We start from the raw sequence: 13,350 nt of genomic DNA, 5'->3' as shown, positions 1-13,350 counted from the left end.
AAGCATACTGGGTTTATATACCAACCAAACAGACCACATCGTACCATAAAATAGAAAATAACATTTGTACGAGATTTGGCCAAATGTGGCTGTGAATAGGGGGAACAGTAATTAATAGACTAGGGATAACTCAAGAATGGTAAATTGTATAATAATAGTATATAGGTCAAAATAAAGCTTATAATAAGAGGAATACGAACATGGATAGTTTAGTTACTGAACAATTATACAATGGGAAATATACGTATCATATTGGTCAATAAATATTTCTGAAAAGTCACCCTTCATAAATCTCCACGGGATACAACACAGGCGTACGTAAGTTTGTCAAAATTTGAATGAATTGTTTCACAATAGTTGTGCACCAAGTTAATGTAAGACACTAAGGGGGAAATTATATTTATATTAATTGTTGAGAATTTTGTAAATATAATTTCTTTCTTTAGTGATATTAATTAGTGTAATATAGAGTTTATATGTTATTTATATGAAGATCCTGAACGAACCAATACGCCCAAGAGAATGTGCACTCAGTACATACCAAGAAAGTCGCGAATTAAAAGAACGCCTCAATGAAATTGAAACTCGACTTGCTGAAATTCAAAAAATAAGTTTTGAAGAGGTAAGCTATGGTAAATACGCAGTAATTTTATCCCTATTTTTCTTGCATTTTAACAGTTTTATAACTATGTCCGTGCTTCAGAAGCTTTTAGTAAAAATGAGTAAATATGTAATAATGAGGAGTCCCACAATAGGACTAAACGGCCCTCCAGTGCTTCCAGGTTTTCCATAGTGGTCTAGCTTCAATTGACTCATGACCTCAACTATTAAAAAGTTTTTTTTAATTAAATTAATCAAAATACTGATTTATTAAAAAAAGTAGTCACCTGCCAATGAAATGAAAAATTTTAATGAGACTACAATTAATAGACAACATTTGAGCGACGTCTTAATGATCTTGAGAATGTACACCTAATTACCACAGCTAAATGAAGGTTATAAATCTGTGTGAAGGGTAAAGATCATGATTTACGATTGATGGTTAGAATTAGGGATTAGATTTATAGTTTTCATCATGAACTAACGTCAGCTAAAATGCCAAGACGCTATTTAGTCAAATGATGGATGAATTTCGCGCCAAGATCCAAGACCTGTTATCAGAAATCTGATTGGTTCGTCCATAAATTATAGTCTTGCGGAAATTTTTAAGTTTGAATAGTTTACTTGTACAAATAACTACTTTACAACCCATATGTAATAAAACTGTTGGACTAAAAAGAGACACATGTACCTGACTCTACTGTAATATACCTCATTGCTATTTTTCGTAAGCATCTCTCTTTTAAAAGTGATAATAACTGTTTGTCAAAACAAACATTAGACTATCGAAATAAATTATGTTCGAAATGTTTTTTTAGTCAATATGTTGAAGAATAATATCCTCGGTACAACTTAGATAGCAAACAGAACTTTATAAATCACAACATATGTAAGCATTATTATACCATGTGTATATGGTATCCTCTTCATTCATATTTACATAAAAATTAGACAACAAACCGATAATACTAAATATTTTGTTTTAAGTGGGCATATAAAACTGTACCTTTTTTCTTAGTGAGAATATCTATAGTGAACTCTGAGTAATAAAAAAATTAAATTGTTAATGAAGCTTTATAGTTGAAAGCGTGAGTCAATTGAAGCTAGACCACTAGGGAAAACCTGGAAGCCCTGGACGGCCGTTTCGTCAATTGACTCACCCTTTCAACTATGAAAATATTAAATCTCCACAAAAAAACCCTTCTGATAATGAAGCTTTAGATGTTATTGATTTAGACCAATCACTAGTAAGTTAACAAACTATTACGGATCAAATCTATTTACCAATTAGTAGAAAAAAATAATTGTAAAACCAGTGCTTAGATTCACTTGGTTTTGTTTATTTGTATCTACCCATTGTTATTTAGGACTACAATTGATCAGTCTCATGTTGACATATGTGCATCCTGTGCGTTCATCTAGGTACATCCAGCTGACGAGTCTCAAATAGGTCCTGGATTCCACTGTTAGCCACTATCCATCATTGCTTATAAAATCAGTGCTTAGATTATTTATTTATATTGCATGGCCAATTATAATAAAGATCACTGAAATGTGACATTATTTTTCAAGAAGTTTTCAATGCTCTTTTCCTCCAAAGTTTGCTGTAATAATGCTATATGATGTTGCATCGTTCTTACATAAATAATTGAAATGACCCTCAACCAGTTCCTTAGATATTTTATAAAGAGATGTTATCCTTATATATCAAAACCACATTTTCGAATTGATTTTAAGACTGTCTAGCTGTTTTTCCTCATACAATATATCTTTTTTCGTATTTAACTTGGTCTTCACTTTATCAGAAATCACTGTCGTTTAAAGTATGCACTGTTGTGTATAGTTGTATTCTGCTTAATGGATCCTGTTCTGCTCTTTTTGTATTAATGAAAAAAATGATTGTTAAGCTTATACACATAGTAACAGGTAAGTAAAACTTCTTTCCTATGCTCATGAATCACTTAACCAGTTTACTTTTGTAATCATATGTCCTCATTAAGAACTGTATTTTATTCACTAGTAAATAAAATGAAAGTAAATGTATACTGCACTCATATAATTGATTCTTAATACACTTTACACAATTAAATAATACACTGTACTTTTCTATCAGTCATTGATATAATAAAATTGATGTTTCAGAAAATAGTTTATGCCTTTTAGTATTTGTCCAACTACCATAGAAATAGGTAAGTTGACCTGTGTTTGTCATGATATCTTTCAAATCAACTTTGTTGTTTATAACAATAATTGTCATCACCTAATATCATATACTTGTTTTAAATTACTAAAGTTAATTTTTCAGACTTTAAGTGAATTATTGACTGAATTAACTATTCTCCTTAACTCGCAATCATTTATTACATTAAGTTGTATTGTATTGAACAGAACACGAGTGGGGACAACTGAATGAATTAAGCGCAAATTACAGACTGTCTCACTAAATTCTGATAACCATACAGCAAACAGTTAATTTGCGAAATAGCAACCAATTGTCTCAATCTTCATTGTTCCTTCTGTAAATATTAATCCATCTTCTCTAATTTCATTGTTTCTGCATCTTTCTACCAATTGCGTTTCATTTCAGTTCTTTCCTTATCGTTCTTCTGCCAAAACACATTATATGTCTAACCATTACCATATACTACTTATATAGACATGAGTAGACCACACCACAGTATCACTTAATTTATATGAAAGATTTAAAATAAATCGTAATTTTTATTTTGTTTAAATTAACATTTTAAAACTAAACTGAAATTTTCTATTAGTTACAGATCTACTCTATTAATCAAAGTAAGAATAATGGGCCACAATTTTTTTAAATAAATTCCTTTCTAACTGTACATTTCTATGTTATGTCAATAACTGTAGTGACTAAACTGAATGATATTTCTGGTTATCTGATGACATATACATACAGTGTGTACAATTATAAGATACTTGTCATGTCCAAAATGCAGGTCTACACAATCTTTATCATTTAACTGATCCAAAAGAGAAGTATTTCAAGTAGATGCTCATTATGATGCGTTCACAGACAAGAATACACAGTGGCGGAAGTGACTATCGTTTTTTTCTGTCGGACAAAGATTTTATTGAGTTGATGACTAGTAATGAAAGGTTTGGATAAATTTATTGATATAATCTATTTTTTGCCATAAATATAGGAAGAAAAAGTTAAGAAAATACTTTCCAGGTGCTGTATACAGGAAAATATGATTATTTCTGAAAGTATCTGTAATGTCAATATGGATTCCGATCAACCTAATGAGTACGTTTAAGTAAGCCTAAATATTTGTCCAAACGTTTATATTCAGTTAAGACGGATTCGCTTTACTTAGTCCTGAAATTTTTTTCTAAAACCATGATGTTAATGTTGTGGTCTACGAACTGGATAGTTAGTTGCAAACTTTTTATTATCCATCTGAACAGGATCATCAGCACGTACTTCGAAAAGAAGTGGGTCAATAGAATTTTCTCACAGTCGAATACTAGCTTGTTTTTTATCTGGAAATTGGTTGGTTATTATCCGTAACGGTGTGGTTGTTGCTTGTATGTTTGTTCTAGTTATTTTCTCTTCTGACCTTTCAGTTGTCAATCCTTTTTCTTGCTGAGTGATAGCTTTGGTGGATTCCGATGTGTCTCTATTGATTGGTACTTGATTGGAGTGCCAGGCTCCCAAATATTCTCCGGCTTTCCTTGTGTTCCCCCCTGCGCAATATTTCGACGTTTCCTCTATCGAACTGATATTTACAGCTATTCACTTACATTAATATGAGCGAACTTATGTTGTGTCGTTAAATAACTAACGGGTGTTCATGTAGACATAGACGAAAAGGGAAGCTATCTTGTACTATAAAGAGTTTGTCGCAGTTGTTGCAATTTATCTTGTAGATGATGTTGTGATTTTTTGTTTGTTATTGTGTCCTTTGGTTCCAAGAATATTGCTTGCAAAGATTTTTTTTCGACTTATGGGCTACACCCGTTCCTAATGATTTAATTGAATCATTCAGGATCTCGGAGATGCTCTTCATATAGGGTAAAACTATCCTACTTCATTCAGGGTTGTATTTAAATATTTCATTGCTAAAGTTGATAGTATTGATAACCGAACCGTATGAAACTAATAGCTTCTAGTCTAATAGGGAATTAGATTTCCCCAGCTCAGCACTTTGGCCTCATACTATAAGGTTGAATGATGTATATGAAATTAAGCATTTCATTTTTCAATTTTATGGACGCGTGTGGAGAATGACAGTTAAAGGTCTCAAGGCATTTCGAGGACTATCTCAAAAAATCTAGCATCAGATACAACATACTGTGATATTCACTCAGCCACCTTCTTAGTGACCACAAATAAATCTTGATGTAAAATCCTAATAATAATAAGGACCGGAAATCACGGTCCATCTTATTTCCCAATGATCAACTTGTAGATTGTAGCGCTAAACTAGATCCTGAGTACAGCGCTCTGTAAAAGTATTTCTGTTTTGAAAACTTTCCTTACTGGAACATTAAGAGCAGAATTAATCTTGCCAATCACAAAAGCGAACTTCTGTAAATGTAGATTTAGAGAATGCCTGTAAAATCGGTACAACTGAAACACTTAAACGAATTATTTGATAATCAAAAATATTCATAAGATTTCATGAAAACTAATAAGTGGACTGACAAGTCTCCTAACTGAACGCTTGAATCAGTTTCCTAAACTCTTCTTATAACCCCAGGCTAAATCTAAACAACTTGAACATAGGGGAAAGGTGTGAAGTGTGAAAAGAACCGTTTACTCCAAGGTCAGTTGATGTACAGAAAATCAAGGATATTTATAGTATTTCAGATGTCCTTCGGCTTCTGAAACCGTACTAAACGTAGCATAAAGATAGTTAATCATCCAATAGGAAATATGATACGTATCTTCACTTTCTAGATGTTTCTGAAAAGTTTTTATTCAACATTAATTAGAATGTTTTACGGCATTTTCACGTCCACCGCTCTGGACTTTTCCTAAAACTACTTTGGATCTAATAAACAATAATATAATACTTAAATATTTCTTTTCATGAGAGGATCATTCGAAAATACATAATGCCTAATCATTTCTTTAATACACATCGTACGATAGAGGACATCGTTATATCTCCCAAAGCTACCAACAATAACTCCAACTCGAATACCGTGATTTCGAAAACTTGATGATATACCCTTTCCTTAACCTCTAATCAGAACAGCTGAAGTCAGGATGAGTAAGCCCAAGTCCTATTTTGTTATTTTGGTTCACAACATATATAATTTTATGAATGAAAGAACAGACCGTAGAATATCTGAGATGTCCAAATCCTCTAGCCGTATCCAAGTTTTTCATTGTATTCCATGCTTTCTTTCAGATGTGGAGATCTTCATAATCCAGTCAATCACCAGAAGAAAGAGAAAGAATGAAAGTAAGCAGCCTCGTCTGACACCAGTTTTCACTTGAAATTCCTCTATTAGTTGTCCTTTATGTACCACTTTGCAACGTAGCCCGTCGTACGAATTCCGTATGATGTGGATGATCTTCTCAAGCAAACCATAGTGTCGAATATTTTATGAGGTTCTCCTATACACATTGTCAAATGTCATCCCATAGTCAAGAAATTTGATGTATAGTGACGAGTTCCATCCAAATATTCGCTCAACAATGATCCTCAGTGTCACGGTGTGACGTACGCACGACGGATCCTTACGGAAGCCAGCTTGTTGATTTCGAAGTTGAACGTCTACTTTTGTGAGGGAATAATGTGCCACCTATAACCATTTTGATGGAGTCACAAGAATTTGAAAATCATCATTCTTGTTCTTTTCTCACAGTCAGTCCATGTCGTCCCATGATATCTTGATACCCGGTGTTGTCCATTTCGACTTTAGCGTTTAGGTCTTCCATCAGGATTATTAGGCCCTTCCTTGAACACTTATCTAAGATTGATTGCAGCCTCACATATAACTGATCTTTAATGTCGTCGTTGCTATCATTTGTGGCTGCATAAAATTGGCTAACATTCACTGTAATTCCCACCTTCCTTGTTTTGAAGGACGCTTTGATGATTTTAGATGTGTGAGATTCCCACCCAATAATTGCATTTCGTGCTTATTTGGACAGCATTAGAGCAACTCCCTGAGTGTATGGAGTATTTCCCTCTTCGTGACCGGAGTACAGCAGCATCTATCCCGTGACTGGCCTTTGCTGTTCAGACTGTGTTCGATGGGTTTCACTGATTTTGAACACCGACAAGTTGTATCTTCCTATTTCCGTAGCTGTTTGTTTAGTCCTACTGGTCTGTCGAAAGTCCGGAAAATCCATGTACCTATGTAAATTGTTGCCCTGGTTGTTCGAAGAGGCATCGACCTAGTGACTTCCGAAGTATCTCGGCTCTCACTAATAGACATCATAATTCTTTTGAATGAATATTCTTCAACTCCCAGATCGGAGTTTGAATGGTTTAAATGATATTTATGTGGTTGGTGTTCTGTTAACAAGGTTGTTTTCTACGGGATGAGGTTGCTGACCCCATGCTCAACCCTCCTCCTTTACGCGGGCTTGGGACCGTCAGTAACCCTAGAAGAGCTACGGGCGGAGTCATATATATTTATTTTTCTTTCGGTTTCATTATAGTGAGGGTGTTGATTTTTTCAAAAACATAATATTGTTTTCGATGGTGGTCTAGCTTATATCGACTCATGAATTCATCTATTAATATTACTACAATCGCCACAAATCCCCTTTTCTGACAAAATTATTTTCATGGATAATTAAACACAACTTTAAACAAAAATCTTATTAAAGGAATGAAAGTTCTTTGTGTTCTGCAAGTTCATACTTTATTATATGTACTGAGTTACACTACTTTGAGTTATTCCTCATCAGCATCAAATTTTTCTTATGTATCATCTTCCTATACTAGCTATTAGTTGTTGAAGTGTTGTATTTCACCTGCTGTCATCGAGTCAGCGATAGAACTACTCAGATTAAAATATCACAATGGTTCCTTAATTAGCAAGTAGTGTAGGCCAACCGGAAACCCAAATATGTAACCATTTTTATAAAAATATGACGATTCCTCTTTGGAAATATTCATAGACTGAACAGATTAGAAGATATTCTATTTATCATTTTCTACAAAATATATATCAACTGAAAATGGAGTTTCAAATTACGCTACTACTCATTAGTATTTGTTCTACTTCAATGACACTGGTAAAATATGTGCGCCAATGGTCTTTTCAATGTCTAAGCATTGTAAAAACCTCAAAAAACAGTCCGTCGCCTGAAAGTGTCCCACTTTAAAATAAGTTGATAGGAGTAAATATGTGTGATTACTAATTAGGATATATGATAGTAGCTCAAAATAAGAAACCCGTCAAAATATAAAACAAGTCATAAAATATATTCGATGTATGTGTGTTAGATATCTGATTACGTAAAGAGTATACCTTATTTTGTTAGACAGAAAAACAAACCTACAAAATGTAGTATTTCGAATAATGACTTACTGTAAAGTGTATGATCTAAGTTTCGTTCTGTTTGGGACTATTAATTTTGATATACACGCATCCAACTTTAGCAGTTCCTCTGCAGATGACAAAGAGAACTGCAAACTTGATAGCCTAACATCAAGTTTCCGTGGATGATCACGTCCATCAGACTTAGACATAAGCTGAATAATACTCACACTCAAGTTCGATATTATTGACGATTTGTTCTGCGGAACAGTATGTAGTTTTTCGAATCTTAAGCATGAACTGAAATCCCAAATGTGCCTTGCTCACCTACTAACCCACTGCCAACTTGCTTTGACGCTGACGTTGAGGATGACCCTCCTGATTGTGTAGGACTTGCTTGTTAACACTTATGGACAAAACAATTAGCGAGACGGCAGTACCCAGTAACCTGAATTTCGAATATTGGACGTGGCTGTTTTCAGCCTCCAATTCAGCCACATCCACATATCAACGGAATTAAACAAAGATCCTTGTTTCCGTCTCTATTCCTCTCTACAAAAGATTAATAAGGTTACCGTACTGACTTCCTTGATTTTTCTGAGTTTAGTGGCAAGGCGTTTTCGTCAGTCAAACTACTGACATCGTAGCCGTTCAAATTAAAGAACGAAACCAACTACTCATTCGCAGTCTGTAAACTGTCTACAGGAAACGAATGTCTCTGTCTTTGTAACTCCCCAGAGTAGTGGATAACCTTGCGCTTGATGACCGATTAATTGTCATCTGGTTGGGTACTGTTCTCCAGGTGCATATCCACGAAGTTGGTAAGATGCAAACCCAACAACTCCCAATGATTAATGACAATATAGAGATTTCATCAAAATTATGCTATGTTGCGTTGGCCTTAATAAATGTTTTATTTCCCATACTCTTTCTTCGTTTATTTTTCTTCACCCCCTCCTACCATTTTTTTTCCCACAAATATACGTCTCACGGTCTAATTATCTGAACATTTCCTATTGCGTAATCTTATAATTTTTATGAATGTTATTTCAGTGTCTATATTTTTCTAATCATCGACCTATTCCCCATTATGTAACATTGGTTCAAGCCTTTTTTATTCTTATCACAACTAGTACACCTGTCATCCCACTACCGATTCGTACTTTTCACTTATTATGTTTAGTTACGTAATCTATTCCACTGTTATCATTGACTCATAAACCGCCTTGATTGGTTTAATAATTTCGTATATGCATATAAATATTACTGTATATTAGAGTAAAGCCTGATGAGGATCTAATCGAAAACAATATTATTCGCTTATATATGTTGTTCTAAATCACAATATGGGAATTTTTTAAATTTTCAAAAACAAATAAACATTCATTAGTAATCCGTAATGATAAATATATTTTTTCGTTATATCCCAATGAGTAGAAAAGTTGTATTTCTGACGTTTCGTGACTTAATATAAGCCACTTCTTCAGAGTTAATAAGTAACCGAATTAACACAAGTTTAAATAATACAAAGGAAACAATGAATAATATTTTTGGTACAATCAAAATCATAATAGGTCTGAATATGTCAATGTCAAGTTATTCTTTGTCAAAGTGATTTTGTATGACCCGTCACTGTATTAATTTCCGTGTCAGAGTATGGGTATGAAAAATGTAAGCATTTATAAAATTAAGTAATGGAGTTGAAATTGGGTGTGTGTAGATTTTGTAGAAAATAAATAAGGTCAGATGGGGTTGTCTGGATAAATAGTCCAAGTTGGATGAATATTCAGGCCTCCTCTCCTATAGAGGGCAGAGGGATTTAGCACAATGTGAAAAGCTTCGGTTACTCACTTTTCTTTATAGTTGGAGAAGCCTTTCTGAATTATTTTGATATTTTTTATATCAATTTTGTGATTATTGACAATAGCATACTGTTGATTTGATCTGTAAGTTTTCCAATTCTACAGGATTACTAGGTCTTTTTATGTAACTTAAATGTTCTTTGACACGAGTCGATATCTCACGGGAAGACTCTCCAATATAGAGCGCATCACAATCAATACAACCTGATCTGTAGACACAATTTTGTATGGAAGTGAACGAGATTGTATTTTCTATTCTAACTAAAGCGTTTCTTGGATTGCTAGTTGTCTCATAGGAAGCGTTAATTTTGTACGTTCTCAAAATCCATTCTAATTCCTCTATTGTATCTTGGCGGTAAGGTAAAACCACAGTACCAATCCAAGATCTCTCATTAGGATTTTTATTTGCAGACAGACAGTTTTGTTTTGATAAGTTTTTGATAATATTCTTAGGGAAAATTATTAAAACATAGGATGTTTGTTATATTCTCTTAATGATCCTGGTTGCTCTTCTGAAGAGATTCAGGGCTAGGGGAACTCTCGCACTGAATGGATGTGCAGAGTTAAAATCAATATACCGATTAGAATGTGTCGGTTTTCGGTATACGGCTAGATTGAAACTATCATTACAATTCCTTTTAACTGAACAGTAAGAAAGGTAGTCCACTATGTTCATTTCCCATTTCGAAAGTGAATTTAATGTGTTCTGAGATCGTGTTTATGTTTGGAGAAATTGCTAAAAGTCTTTTTAATGACGACAAATGTGCCATCTATATATCTGAGCCAAATGCGTGGTGTGATGATGCTGGCAAGAATAAGCGACTCAATGTGGGACATAAATAAATTTGCAACAGTAGGAGATACTGGTGGTCCCATAGTTACTCCATTCGTTTGTTTATATAAGATCCCTTTGAAAATGAAAAGTGTTGGATTCATGATTAAACTAATGCTTAGTGGACATCTGCCAAATAGAGTAATATCATTCTCTAGTAAATCATTAACGAAATATAGACATCTATAAACTGGAATGCTAGTGTATAAAGATACAACATCATATTTTACCATTGTTTAGTTCTTGTTGATAGATAACTCTGAGATCTTTGATTTGAATTTGTATGAATCCTTTACGACATTGATTAGGTTGTGTTGAAGTGGCATTAGTAATAACTGTTGTAGCTAATAAAGCTTAAACATGGAATTTTAGCATGTGTTGAAAAAGATTCAACTTGAAATGATAAATTAACATAATGTATGTGGTAATAATGATCTAAGAAACGATAAATTTATGTTTGATAAACTAAACAACCTAAAATATAACACTCATTAGATGTTAACTTGATATATTTATGAGTAATAGAGGACAATGTTAAGTATTTTAGCACAATCTACTACTTAAACCGCACACTAAAATGATTATACACCTTACCAGGACATTATGATTTTTGATTAAGTCATTATAATATTTTCACTTATTTTAAAGAAGCTATTTTTCAATGCATGTTATCTTGTAGACTAACTCCCTCCACCTAGGATAAAGTCGAGGAGTTGGACGTTACAAGAGTCAGACTGTGAAGTACAAACAACTAGTGATTTATGTATGTTTTTCACCACTTGTACAAACAAACCTATTTTGTATACAGCTAGTAATAATGAATCATCATTAAATATGAAATATATTTATCCTAACAATTCATCCAACTTACCGTTAATTCCCTATACTATTGTTTAAGTGATTTTTTACTGATTACGTTTCGGGAAGATTTCAACACTAAGATTCGTATATACCATTTTAACTAGAAAAGCGGATTGTAGATATTATTCAAACACCAAAAGGAAAATTCAATACCTTATATTGTTGTGTTTTACTTGAGCGATAAATTAAGCTAGATTTTTCTAGTTCATTTTTTCATTTATTGCACCAGATACATATGAGCCACACAAATCTCATTCGATTTGTGTGAGGGCTGTGATACTGCCCAGGTGCCTAAACTGAAACAGGTGCTTTCCTTAGGGGGTCACACCCGGAGCCTTTGACCTAAAATTCTGATCTGCAAAGCAGTGGGGCATCGTGAGGAGATGCAGTCCCATGGTAACCGGTGACCAACGATTGATTCATACGCCATTTGTTCCCTCAGGACACTGGAGCCCATGTGCCCCATTGGTTTGGAACCAGGGTTTTCCAACTCCCGTAGGAGGACTTTCCGTGTCCGCCAACCCGGTTAAAGCGCCGGACATTCGCTTTTCGTCCTCTCAATTTCGTAAACAACACACTTTGCCACGAGAAGGCAATGAGTAGGACTTCCCTGGCAGAGGCTATATCCGTGTGGCCATGTGAGAGCATTTCGAGAAGGAGAGTGGACTCTCCCCACTCTCGGCCGTACCAGGGCATTTGGGAGGCTATCAGGGCAATCGGATGTTCTCATTGCGTATACGATTGTCACGCATTACACTAGATATCTAAACAGTGACTAATATATCACATGTCAACTTAAATCACAACTAGAATATGCTATTATCCCGAATAACGCGTATATATCCTATCAACTAACAGATTTAAAAAAGTATTTAAACCGAAATGCACATAATTGTCCGTCTGCGTTCATGAGTTAATCACAGCTTACTACGATCGGACGAAAATCAGGATACATTTCCCCTTAATTATTCGAACTTTTGATTTGTACTACAAGGATAACTTTCAGACCAGTTAATTCTTTGTGTCAATTTACTCAATTCAACTTTTTCAAAAACTTTTCTTAGGCATTCCCACAAACACAAATTTCATGTACACAGCTTATTTACTACTCTGATGGGTGACACTGTAGAAAATGTAGTGTCAAGCAAAATTCACAAAACTGATGAAATGACCCATATTTTGAAAAGCAATGATTGCATATACCATCGAAGGTTATGTGTTTTATGCCTAATTATGGAGAATTCAAACGCTAACTCTACAAATTATATCAACCTAATGCGACATAACGATGTACGGCAAACAGTGCTTCAAACGTTATGTCCTATGGCCCGTCAAATGTCGTGTGACAAAACCGCCGACCAGAACACCAACTTGTATGACCCTGTCCATGTATTAAACCAATGATACGTTGGCCAGCACGAGTAGCCTTGAGTCGACCCTAAGTCCTTATTGGTCCTCTGTATAGTGGCTCCTCAACTAACCCAGGCCGTTTAGTCCATAACACAATCTCAGACTCCGCTTCCTGAATTGTTTACTTCAGACATATTTGGTTTATTTACAAACAAGCCAGACCGCATCACACCATAAGATGAGGAATAATGATTATACAAGCCAAAAGTGGCTATGTGGGATACCGTAACTGACAAATCGGGAATAAGTTAAGCATGGTAAGTCGCATTGCAGTAGCCAATAGGTCAAATAAAAGGCATACGAACATTT

At 34.4% G+C, this 13,350-nt stretch overlaps 1 protein-coding gene across 1 annotated transcript in view; it reads left to right on the top strand.

The window, feature by feature from the left end:
* The window catches only part of Smp_163590 (Ubiquitin-protein ligase BRE1, putative), a gene marked incomplete at both ends in the record, with an annotated part of 14,215 nt that extends 13,422 nt beyond the window's left edge, over positions 1-793 (top strand). Inside the window, one exon of the mRNA XM_018790933.1 lies at positions 494-793. Coding sequence (XP_018645942.1) covers positions 494-793 — 300 coding nt within the window. The remainder of the gene's footprint in view (positions 1-493) is intronic.
* Between the last annotated feature and the right edge of the window lie 12,557 nt (positions 794-13,350).

Source organism: Schistosoma mansoni (assembly GCF_000237925.1).
Source record: "Schistosoma mansoni, WGS project CABG00000000 data, supercontig 0013, strain Puerto Rico, whole genome shotgun sequence".
In the NCBI taxonomy this organism is placed as follows: Eukaryota; Metazoa; Platyhelminthes; class Trematoda; order Strigeidida; family Schistosomatidae; genus Schistosoma; species Schistosoma mansoni.
This window is presented reverse-complemented; position numbering and strand designations above follow the sequence as displayed.